The sequence below is a fragment of the Ctenocephalides felis genome, unplaced genomic scaffold, assembly GCF_003426905.1.
Source record: "Ctenocephalides felis isolate EL2017-DRISC unplaced genomic scaffold, ASM342690v1 CF-g0.4_SCAFFOLD_01170, whole genome shotgun sequence".
Lineage (NCBI taxonomy): Eukaryota > Metazoa > Arthropoda > Insecta > Siphonaptera > Pulicidae > Ctenocephalides > Ctenocephalides felis.
The window spans coordinates 48,996,557-49,010,025 of NW_020537324.1; the positions used below are offsets into that span (position 1 = coordinate 48,996,557).

The following is a 13,469-nucleotide window of genomic DNA, read 5'->3' on the forward strand; positions in this document are numbered from 1 at the left end:
TTTTATGAAGTTCGGTTTAAACTTGTAATATTGAAATTTAAATATGTTTTTTTTTTTAATGTTCATATCTAGTAATGCAATTTTTATCAAGCACAAAATTAAAACATTACTTAATCAATTAGTTCGTGCAGAAGATTTTTAATAATATGCGCATAAAAATTCACAATGATATTCTTCCAATATTTCATTAAAATTGAATTCCTGACTTCACAAATTATGCTATCTAGAGAATAGGTTTTCAAACTTTCGTGAGTCATAAATCCCTTGTCTTCTTATTAACCCGATATCGATTTTGTTTAATAGATTTATAACTATAACTATTAAAGTTTATTATTAAATATTTTACGTATTATTTGAATTTGAAATTTTTAAACAATTCTGCACGTTTTTACTTATTTCTTCTGGCTATTGGTATGTAGTCTTCTTTTTTTGTTAGACATCATTATTTCAAAACTATTATCTATTTATTATCTACTTTTGATCTTTACTATCTAGAAATACTATGAAAGTCTCACTAAGAGCAAAAAAAAGTGCGCGTAAGGATCACACGCGATTAAGTAAAAATTTAAGTTAAGTAAAAATAATACAGTAGATATACGATTTTCATTTAGATTGATATGTGTAGCTGTAGACATACGTATATCATATATCAGCGCAAACTATCACCTACTGTATTACTAACTAATATCAAAATTAACTGCAGATTCCTCCAAGTCTATTAGCTTTTGTATTAATTACAATAATATTTCGATATAAATTATCTCTATCTTTCTGCTGGTTGCTTATTTAGATCGGTACGGTACTATCTCACGCTGAGAATTGAATTTGAGATGACTTAATTATGATAAGAATAATTAATTTAGATTATGTAGTATGGGACTGAATTCCAGGTTGCAAATTAAAATATTTCTCCTTATTGTGCTTGGCGTTTCGTAATATTGTCAAAGTTAAAATATTTCGCATTTTTGTGAAGTTCAGTTTTTAATTTTGAACAGAAATTTTGTCTATCAAGCTTCTTGATTTGTTTATTAGATTGTAATTAGGTACTATATTCAAATGTCAATAATATTTCAAAAAGTCAATCTTTATAATATATTATGGTATTTTTTGTGAAGCTATAAACAAAATTTTGACTTTAGTACAAATGAATTTACGAAATTTTTATAAGAAGGCTAACTTCAATCATGTTTCAACTATTAGATTAAAAGCTTTGAAATTTTATTATAAAATATTATAGTAATAATAAAATTTTAATTCGAATGAAGTAGAACGGTTATACAAATGATGAGTTTTTAAAACATTTTTTTATATTTTAAATATTTAACATTTTTATATGTTTGAAATATTTATATAAATTGCTAAAATTAAACCTTGAAAATTAAAAACTAGTCATTTTGAAAACTATTATTTCACAATTAATTATTTTTTAGAAAAAGTGCGATGTAACAATTTACTCTGTATTTTGAGCTGGTTTTTCTACCAACCACCAAAATACAATAATGCGTCTGATAATTCTTTACTTAAGAATATCGCCTTGTTTCTAAGTAATTATTTTCGTACATCAATGCAAGCTATAATTAATACAAATAAAACATAGTGTTCTGTCATATAATTTGTTATCATAAGTCAACGTGAACTAAAATTCTATATCCAATTTTTTAGCCCCAAGGCTTTGTTTCAAGTAACATCAGGTGTAATTATCTTAAATTATTAACAGACAACTATCTAAACAATTTACCAATCACAATAATTGTAACACATTATCAAAGAGTGAAATGAGATATATAAAATTTAAAGTGAGTTGATAATAATAATGTAATGCCTATTGAAAAACGTCTGTTACTACTTTTTGCTACAATAAGCCCATTGCTATCCTTCTAGTTACATGTTCTATAAAAGTATTCTCACATATATTTCATATTGATAAATTTTGGATCTTCTATGCAAAAATTCTATCAGAATTATTTTTTAAAATATAATTTAATCAGCAGGAAAACAGATATGTGTTATGTTACTTTTGAGAAAGGTTTTCATTAACAGTCCATAACCTCTGACATTCAACTAAAATACGCGTGGGTTGTATATGGGTGTGCAAGAAAGAAAATATTAATCATTTCTTATAAATTAATTAATGTTTTATTATATACTTAATTACCTTGGATATGATATTTTTAAAAATAACATAGCAATTTGTGTAAATTAGCGCAAGTAATTAAACTTAAAATACATTTTATTAATCATTATATAATAATGAAACATCAAACCGTAAATAGACTTTGTAAGCTTAATATTACATCTCTTCAATGTTCTTTATTAAAAAATATATAAATATAACGGTGTTAAATGCGTTTCACTTTCCCGTTGGGAATCTTTATTATTATTTTGTGAAAGTTCATTTAATATCATTTCACATCACAAATTGTAACAGCTATTCTACTTCAATTTCTACTAATGATTTACTCTTGTTATTAATATATTATTATGATAATTAACATCATTAGAGAGAGTGTTAAACTAGTTTCATTTCAAGAAATGGAAATGTATTGAATTTTTTTTGCAAATAATGCGAATTTATATTGACTAATGTGATTGATGAAAATAATAGCAACTGTAAATTTTCTAAATCGATGTACCACATATAATTGATAAAAAATAAAAAAAAGTGTTACATCAAGTAATTTAATTTTTTTATCAAGCAAAACCAGCTATTTTTCATATATTACGAAATTATGTAGGTATAAGTACTTTAATGTTGCATAGATGTTAAAATGTGATATAAAAAGGAAAAATGATTTGCAGTATTAAGACAATTTAACATTTATTACTCCAAGTTAATATTGAATATTTATAAAACCAAATACGAATATTTATAAAAAGACTTGAATTGCTTGGATACAATGTTTTTTTAAGTTTAACTTAAATTTTTCATTTCAACCATCAAAAAACTAGCAAATAATCTTAAAAAAGAATACTATTATTTACACAGTTTCTATTTATAATATTTGAAAAACACTAAACGAACACTTTCAATTTTATGTAAATATATTATAATACCATATAATACTAGTACCATGTACAATACCAATATAAATACATTATAATGACGTTTATAATACAAATACCATTTATCATAGAAACTAAAAAGACACAATCCTATAGAGACTGATTTCAGAAAAACATTTGAATTATCTAAATTACGGGGATAATTCTGCCGTAAAATAGACCAAAATGTTATGCAATGTTATCTGTTTATTTAAGATGGTACTAATAACTGTCAAAATGCTATGTATTTAAATGTAACTTCACTCATATGTTATTAAGACACATGGGAAAGGTGCGATTTTTTTTTACCTTTGAGTGATTTCTAGTTTAGGCTTTATATTTAAACGCTTGACAGCACAACAACCACCCAGTATTTTGACAATTTTTGGTATCATTTTATATGAAAAATGACACGTAACCCAGCCTTACTATAACATTGCCCTTAAATCTCAAAATTCGTTTATTCGAACAAGCTTCAAACATAAATATGTCTATTATATGGCATAACTATGTTCCAAATTATGCAGATATTGCAAATGCTAATTAGCTGGTTCAAAATTATTTGTCTGTACTTGAGTTATGGGTTTCAAAATGCAATATCAAAATCAATATTTACTAATCTCATTACCTAAAATTGTTAGGCTAAAACATCATAACAATCCACCTCTTCAGCTTAATAACTCAATAATATCTATCTGCATTTGTATTAAATGGGAGTCACGGATACATGAACAACTGGAAGAGCAAATAAGATCAATATTGATTTATCGAGAGAAAATCCAATATTGTTCTTTATGGTAAAGTAAATTTGTGACACCTTTGCACCATTAATATAATTCAAAGATCATTTAATTTAACATCGAAAGCTTCTATAAAAACTTCCAAGTTTAAACTTTAGTTGATTACGTATATTAAAACAAAAACTAATCTTATAGAAATGATTTCCAAAAAAATCGAACCAAATCTGCCAAGTCGATTCATTCTACTGCGAGACAACAAGAATATTACACATTTCATTGTTAAAAATATTTATATTTTTATAAAAATGAAAATAAAAACCGATAATGATGTAAAATAAAACTTTCTCACACCATGAAAATTACATCTACTTTACACTGACTTTGATCTGAGTTTTATCCTCTTCCCACCATTTAACTCGATAATTATATGCTTTATATAAATTGTGTACATTATAATACTATCAAAATTATATCTTTATTAGCAGTTCACTAACGTTTGAATAAGACTTCTTTCTAATATGTCAAACCATAAAAATGATATGAAATTCATTTTTCATGTAATTATATTTTAAATTGATGACTTTGGTCCCTGGAGGGTTTCATATAGGTACTAGTTGAAGTAAAATATATATGACGATATAATGTTGCTATGCGAACAATTTCTTTATACTTCTGTTAGTAAATAGTGACCAATAGACTTGGAAAGCAATGCAAACAATTTACTGTGTGTTTGTAAATAATTTTGCTCTCGCTTTGAAATTAAACATAATATTTTCAATGTGCTTAGAATGAATTTACGGTTTAATTATAACTGCATTTACATCGACTTCATGATATTTTAAATTTTGCTATCATTATTATTTTTCCTAAAAATTCAAAATCTCTATGAGTTTACATATGAATGGTTGCTCCTGTATCGAATGAAGAAATCAAACAAAATATCTTACTTTTGACTCTTTAAAAGCAATGCGGTCTACGGATCATGTTATTGTCTCAATGCAATAATGTAAACTTGTTCGTAAAAACATACTTTACCTTTCTTTCTTTTGGGTCCTATCTTAAATTATGTTTTTTACTCTTCTTGACAACCATGTCATTAACTTCCCGAAGGAGAAGCTTATGTTTTCATAAAAAAATCCGAATTGCCAATTTTATGTTTTCTCGACGTTTCAAGCCATTCTAAATCGAATGAGACCAAATTTGGAAAAAGTATGTGTATGTGTGTATGTGCGTGTATGTGAACAGATTTTTTGTCGTAAATCGTCTTTTTCTCAAAAACGGTTGGACCGATTTCAAAAATTTAAAAGCCATTTGATGTATTTCGATGAGGGCTAGCGTTTCCCAGTTTTGTGTGACGATCGGCCAAGCCGTTTCTTTGTAAATCGCAGAAAAGTGAAAAATTTTTAGTCCACGTTTTAGTCCGCAATTCTTAATCGATTTTGAAAATTCAAAAACCGTTCGAAAGATATTGGTTGGGAATCGTGCTGATTAGTTTTTGGTAAACATCGGCCGGGCCGTTTTCTTGTAATAAAGTTTAAAAAAAAATCGGCGATTTTTATTATTATTATTTTGACAGTAGATACCATAGTCTTCTAGATCATACTAAAATATTACGGCCCTACGACAACTCGTTTAGCTTTAAAAATTCATCAAAGTTTGCAAAAATTAGTATCGTTCTTTTGGCATTTGTCAAAATTAGACCTTTGATCAACGTTTTCTCAGAAACGCCTGAACCGATTTCAGAAATTTAAAAGCCATTTGATGTATCTCAATGAGGACTATCGTTTGTCAGTTACGTGAGACGATCTGCCACATTTAAGCTCAAACTACCGAATCGATTTTAAAAAATCAAAAACTGTTCGAAAGATATTCGTTGGGAATGCTACTGATTAGTTTTAGGTGAAAATCTACCGAGCCGTCTTTTTGTAATTAACTGTTGAAAAAAAAATTTAAGCCCATTTTTTATGGTATTTTTTTGGCGATATATATCAGGGTCTTATAAAACTTACTGAAATATTACGGCCTTACGACAAGTAGTATAATTTTAAAAATTTATCATAGTTTGAGAAATAATTTTGACATTTTTTATTATTACAATTAGAGGATTTACTTGGTATAACGATGATAGTACTGGGTCTTAATGAACATACTAAACAATTAAAGTCTTACAAAAAACTGGCTCTATTATAAAAACGATTGATTTTTGAAAATTTGTTTTTAGAAAATACTCAAATACTCAAAGTGTTCGTTCGTTTTCAATTTTGTGTAATAAATCCACTCGGAATACTTTTAATGACTCATAAATTAATTTATTTTTTATTGATTAAGTAAACATATCGGAAAGTTCATGTAACTTGCCTCAAGGCTACATACCAAACCAACTAGTTTATAAATCTATCGAAAATTGTATTGACATGATTATTGAATTAAGCAAATTATATTCTTGTAGATCTCAGTTAGTATTACAGTTAAAATTTCTCAGTTAGTCTTACAGGAAATTGATCTATATTATAATAAACCAGTCATTTTTCAATTACAGCGAAAAAAAACAAATCATATTTGTGAAAAATATATACATAATGAAAATATTATATCATTATTAAAATTATCATTTGATCTTTATTCTATTTTTTATTGTTTTAGAGCCACTAATTTCATACTAGTGTGTATTTACTTATAAATGCTGTAAATAAAAAATATTGTGGCATTATAGAAACATGTACATAGATAAATTTGAAACAGAAAAAGACAAAATATTAAATATATTACGTTTAAAATTTCTTATCAGGATTTAGTGCGTTACTTGTACTGTTTAAATCCCTCTTCAACGTGATAAAGGGCCGTAAAAAAATGTTGGAGCATTTATAGAAATTACTTTTTACCATTTATGCTTTACTGCCTATTAGCTTTATTGTGCGCACGCACCTTACTATTTATTATCACGAAATATTTCTTTTGTTACTTTTGATATCATGCTTAGTTACATTTTCGTTAAAGTCTTTTTCAAATGGTTAATTTCTTAAGTAGAAAGATTACGTCGAGACTTGTACCTAACGAAGGGTATTTTTGTCTGCGGACGTTGTTCTTTTCTAGAAACTAAATCAAAGCGCTATATTGTTGAAACAGTCACAATGACCGCAGTTACCGAGAGGCGAATAGTCCGAGAGGCCTCCGCAGATGCAGGCAATAGGAACTCTACCGCTGCTGCTGGGGCTGATGTTACGGATTCGTCCACGATGAATTCATCAGGAGCGGCGAATGTTACATCGAACGTGGATGCAGTGGCTGCTTCGTTGAATGGAATATTGAAAGGTGGAAGGCTGTGGAAAAGCACCAGCGATTTACCACAGGTATGTTTATATAATAATATAATTACATATATATATATATATATATATATATATATATATATGTGTGTGTGTGTGTGTATGTATCATATATATGTATCATAATTTGTTATATAGTATCTACCAGTAAAAAATATATTTGATTGATTTCGGAGCTGATTCGAAATACGGAGAAAAACTTCTTACAAGATAACCATCAGGTTTACTCTTCTGGGATTTTGATGAAACTTCGCATAGTTGTAGAGTTGGTTGTCAAACCGAACACCTTTAAATATTAGAGTCCCTAGAAGCAGTTTAATTAAAAAAATTAAATAAAAATTGATTAAAACTGCGAATAATGCGCTAGGCCCTATATCTCCGCGCGTTGCGCTTCATATCTATGTGCCGAGATAGCCGAGTGGTTGCGGCGCTTATTCTCAACTTTTTGTTCGAGGCCTAGGCTCATAGTCGCCAGTTCGAATTCCGCCAGAATATTTTTTTTATTTATTTTTACATCTATTTGGTTAAATATTATAATAATAATTATTAATTTGTTACATGTACTACACAAATATGTGAAATTTATAAATAGTAGATATTTATGAAAGCATTCTGAAAATAAATATATTTGCAATGCATATTGATAAAATAAAATAAAATAAAATATTTTTTATAAATGATATCTGTTTAAATTAATCTATCAAAATATCAAACATAAATAAATAATAATATAAAATAAAAACTTCAAGGCTTATAATTTGCTGGATGATATTTATCATAAAAGCATGAAAAAAATAAAAATGTATTGCAGTAAGCACACTTTAAAAATGCTGCTGTGTTACATAGACATTTGGCTGTTGTGTTACATAGACATTTGGGAAAGTAAGCGCGGCAACCACTCGGCTATCTCGACACATTTTTATTTAATTTCTTTTAATTAAACCACTTCTCATAGGACTCTAATATTTAAAGGTGTTCGGTTTGACAGCCAACTCTACAACTATGCTAAGTTTCATCAAAATCCCAGAAGAGTAAACCTGATGGTTATCTTGTTAGAATGATAACCGATTAAAGCTTTTATATGAAAAAATACGTTTCAATATTGCGCTTTGAAAAATCTATATTTTTATTTATTTTATCGTATTTTTATTATAGATTTGTCATTTTTTAACTTTTTGTGGTGATGAAAAAAAAATAAAAGCGTTTTTTTAAAAAAATTCAAAATTTACTCCACTATTTTTTAAAACAAAAAAATATATATAAAAACTCTTAAATAAATTATATATATTATATATGTTCAAAAAATTGATATAGATTGAAAGCATATAAAAAATGTCGCATATTATTCGCTAAATTAACTACAACTACCAAATATTAATGCTTCATATATTAATTGCTTTTTGAAAGCAGTTGAATAAGTGTATCATAAAGTAGCCTCTCCATTTTATTTCTTTTAAATGTAAGATGACCATACGTCTCGGTTTGGCTGGTACAGTCCCAGATTGCTACCTTGTATCCCGGGTTTGTCTAAAAATAATATTTGTCCCGAATTTAAATCTTTCTTTCCGGTTATTTCGAAAACTAATAGGCAAATTAACAAAAATTGTAAAAAAATGAACAAATATTATTTTTGTCAAATTAATTATGAAGAAAATTGGATAGATTTTTATACAAGGATCAAAAGCGAAGAAAACATTTAGATTGAAAAATATAAGGTATAATATAATATCATATATAAAGAAATATTCCATTTAATAGAATAATAAAGTTCTCACTAAAAGTCCGCAATTCTCATTAAAAAAATATTAATATAGGAAAACTGTTTTTTTATTATATCCTTAAATAGCATTTGTTATTACCTTAACTAAAACACCATCAGTCACGGATTTTCATAATTAAAAATTGCTGTCCCGGTTTCAATTTAAAAAATATGGTCACCTATTAAATAGCGTGATCTAATAAATTTATCATGATTCCATAAATTTAAATTGGAAAATAACTTAATTAAAAAAAAGATTTCATATACATGTAGTATAGGGTAGCACAATCATTAAAATTTTGTTCAATTTTTCAATATAATATGAAAATATATGAGTTGATCAGGTTTAAAATATTATCTCTTCATTTTATATAATATAATATAACATCCAGAATGTAATTTTGATGATCATTTATTCATTAAAAAAATACAATTATAAACACACACATAAATTTTATTATACATAATAATTATTTTAGAACAAAATATGAAAACAATACATACGTAAAATAATATTATATCGAGAATATCGTTCATATTATTGTTTATCTTCATCATAAATCTTAATACGTAATATAATACGCATTAGTATAAATTCATTAAAATATTCTCTTCATAATTTAATTCATGGATGCGAATTAAATATTCTAAAACTTTGTTATCAAATTATATTATTAATAAGTCAAATTAGCCAAATCAAAGAAAGTTTATTCAAAACTCAATTCAATGTAAGTGTGTGTGATGATCGTGTATGTACGTAATATAATCATTTTAAATGAAGATATATTTTATCCTGATTCTACTATTCGGAGATTTTATGGAGAGCTAAAAAAATATGGTCACCTATTAAATAGTGTGATTCACACTATTTAATAGGTGACGCTTTATATTATCACACTGTGTGATCTATTAAATTTATCATGATTCCATAAATTTGAATTTAAAAATAACTTTATTTAAAAAAATGTTTTTACATACATGTTGTATAGGATATCACAATAATTAAAATATTGGATAATTTGTCAATATAAAATGAAAATATATGAGTTGCATATTTATGATCAGATTTAAAATATGATCTTTTCATTTTATTCAGAAAACATTCAGTATAAAATTTTGATGCTTATTTATTCATTTAAAAAAATACAATTATAAACATACATATAAATATTATTATACATAATAATTATTTTAGAACAAAATATGAAAACAATACATACATAAAATAATATTATATCGGAAATATCGCTCAGATTATTGTTTATCTTCATCATAATTCATCATACCTAATATAATACGTATTTGTATAAATTCATTAAAATATTATGTTCTTAATATTAATTCATGAATGCAAATTATATATTCTAAAATAAAAACTTTGTTATCAAATTATATTATTAATCAAGTCAAATTAGCCAAATCAAAGAAAGTTTATTCAAAATTCAATTCAATGTAATTGTGTGTGTATGTGCAATGTCATTATTTTAAATACTGATATATTTTATCTTGAATCTAAAATTTGAAAATTTTATGGAAGGTTATTTATATAATAGATCATAAAAAATAAATGCTATTATTAACTTCCCGTAGGGTAAGTTATTGTAATGGGCCGAAAATCGGAATTGAAAATTTTTACATTTCTCGACATTTTGAAGGTTTCTGAACGTTTTGGCATACCTCAGAAAAAATGGATGTGTGTGTGTGTGTGTGTGTATGTATGTATGGATACAAATTTCCAGTCACGTTTTAGGACGCACGGATCAACCGATTTGAATGGTTCAAAAAACATTCGATTCCTATTGATAGGGAAAAGAGCTGATTAGTTTTTGGCAAAGGCAGGTCCAGCCGGTTCGGAGATACGGAGCAAAGAGTGCAGAAAATAGAAATCGAATTTTTGAGAGAACGGAGTATCCGATTTGAATGATCTAAAAAACATTCAATTAGTAACGATTGGGAGAAGTGTTTATTAGTTTTTGGCAAAAGCAGGCCCAGCCATTTCAAAGATACGGAGCTAAATATGTAAAAAATTGCAGTTTTTGAGAGAACTAAGCGTCCGATTTAAATGATTCAAAGAACTTTCAGCTTGTCTTAACAAAATAATTGATTTTGGAAAAAAAAAATTTTGTCCCATTTTTTTTTTTTTTTTAGTTTTTTGTATATCGAAAATATTTCAGATTTTATTTTATTATTTATATTATATATCAGTATTCAACGGGAAGTTCCAGCAATTTGCCTTAAGACACGATGCCATAATTGCCTCAAGACAGAATTCCACTTACAGCTAGTTAAAATTTGTATTGTATTGATAAAGTAATTTAACATTGTAAAATTTATTTTAGTTTGCTTCTAATATTTATACAATGTAATGCATAATAACAAATATTAGTAGTTTATTCATCATTGTTTAGCCATAAATTGTCTCTGAAGCAATGAAATATTAAGTATACACAAACATTTTCATGAAAAAAATTACTTATTTATTTACTTATTGGTTCATTTGTTTAGAGTCGCCTTAAAAGTAACCGAACTTATACATCAATACTATAGTAATGCGTTATTTCATTAGAAATTTCTCAGATAATTTTATGTTTTTATTTATATAATTATATGTTTTATGTAATTCAGGAGGATGCTACTAGTTTTTGTTCCGATGACGATAATGCAAGTCGTAGATCAGTTCGATTTTTCGAAGAAAATGACAATACCCTCCATGGAACATCCGAGGACCGCGATGACGAGACTTCATCGAACCTGAACGACAACCAGGTTGAAGAAGAAAGGACGGCAGAAGAATCATCTGTTGATAACGCACTTGGAAATTACCGTTTAGTCGGAGGTGGCAGTACTTTATATACGACATCAAATATTTTAAGGCCAAATTCGGCTGTAAGACAGCTATTTCCAGTGGTGGATGAACAAACTCAACAATCCAGGTGTGTATTGTTAAAATGTTAAATTAATATAAATAATAATAATTATTATTATTATAGACAACAGGCACGTTCTTGCCTTGTTTCTAACTTAATTTTCATTACATTTTTTTTTCGTGTCATGATTTTCAGTTTTCATCTTCTTATGTTTTCTCATGTCAGACTATCAGTATTTCTACGTTGATAGATAGAAGACAGACTGATGAAAACTACACTCTATAAGTAATTAAGTTGATCAAATGTTTTTTTATACCATGCTATCAATAATTATGTAGTTCAATTTACAAATATTCAATTTACTACATTTCATTTGTTTCCCCTTTTGTCTTTAGTGTTTTTTATTATATTAGCTCTACGCTACTGAGGGTATACTAATTTGTAAACAATTAATTGTAAACAACTCGTAAGCATTCTCTGCTAAATACAAATATATATAGATTGCAGAATAAAATTAAAGTTTAAAAAATTACAAATTTTATTACCCTCTATATGTTTCTCGCGCAACCAACAAATATCTAAAAAATGATAGTATCATTTCCATATTTGTTTAATATATTTTCTTATAGACAATACTCTAAAGAAACTTGGTAGAAATATAAAGTGCTAGTTTTCAATGTACATAAATGGAAATTTAGCACATATTACTAAATCTGGCAGTAATTGTGGGCAAATTAATAGCTGTAATTGTCGTGACTTTCACCCATTTTTTGAGAACTCAAACTATTTGAAGCGTTTCATAGACTGCATTCGAACTTATAAGCAACTGTGTAAAATTTTGCATCATTGTTTCAACTAAGCCATATTATATTTTTTCAAACCTTTACCTACATTTACCGTTTACCTAACTTTCCGTAGAGTAAGTTATAGTAATCGCAAAAAAATAAAAAATGAAAATTTTTATATATTTTTACGTTTTTGAATATTTTGGCATACCTTAAAAAAATGTATATATGTGTATGTGTGTGCGGATACAAATTTTCGTCGAAGATTTCGGGAACACGGATCAACCGATTTGAATAATTCGATTCGGTTTGTATTGATAAGGAGACGTGCTGTTTAGTTTTTGGTGAAGGCAGGTCTAGCCGTTCCGAAGATACGGGGCAAAAAGTGCCGAAAACGGTAACTCAGTTTTTAAGAGAACGGAGCGTCCGATTTTAATCATTCAAAAAACATTTTACTTGTATTGACAAGATGAAGAATTGATCAAATTTTCATAAAGGCAGGTCTAGCGGTTTCAAAGATCTAATAAAAAAAAAGTAAAAAAATGCCATTTGGCGGTGAAAAATGATCATTAGACATATGCACATCAAATTTTTGTCATTTTTTCTCTATGCAGTTAAAGCAGTACGATTGCAGATTGCAGAATTTCCAAAATATGTCAAAATAAAGAAATCATTTTTTTTCAAAGACATTTTTTTCAAAAAAAGTAAGTTTTTGTCAAATTCCTAGTTTCTCAAAAATCTAATTTTTTCGAAGTCAATTTTTTTCAAAATGTTAATCGTTTTTAAAAAAATAATAATATTTGGTACGGGAATTTCCAGCAATTTGCCTTAAGCTAGATGCCATGCGCTCCACTAGTTTTTCCTCAATTTGCTTTAAGGTACGATACCATTCACCACTAATTATTATTATGCATAGCTTACAAGGTTGAAACATTTGCATAGTGTTAAAT

The 13,469-nt window shown here is 27.0% G+C and overlaps 1 protein-coding gene across 1 annotated transcript; it reads left to right on the forward strand.

Moving 5' to 3' along the window:
- The first annotated feature begins 6,913 nt into the window (after window positions 1-6,913).
- LOC113367342 lies at window positions 6,914-11,822 on the forward strand. Its single transcript, XM_026608953.1, has 2 exons — window positions 6,914-7,132; window positions 11,493-11,822. The coding sequence occupies exons 1-2, from the start codon at window positions 6,914-6,916 to the stop codon at window positions 11,820-11,822; spliced, it is 549 nt and encodes a 182-aa protein (XP_026464738.1).
- The last annotated feature ends 1,647 nt before the right edge of the window (window positions 11,823-13,469 follow it).

Bases quoted from the DNA above. Each gene is read 5' to 3' on its own strand.
- LOC113367342 (XM_026608953.1), top strand. From the start codon at position 6,914: ATGACCGCAGTTACCGAGAGGCGAATAGTCCGAGAGGCCTCCGCAGAT. The intron at 7,133-11,492 runs GTATGTTTATAT...TATGTAATTCAG, and splicing joins GCACCAGCGATTTACCACAG to GAGGATGCTACTAGTTTTTG.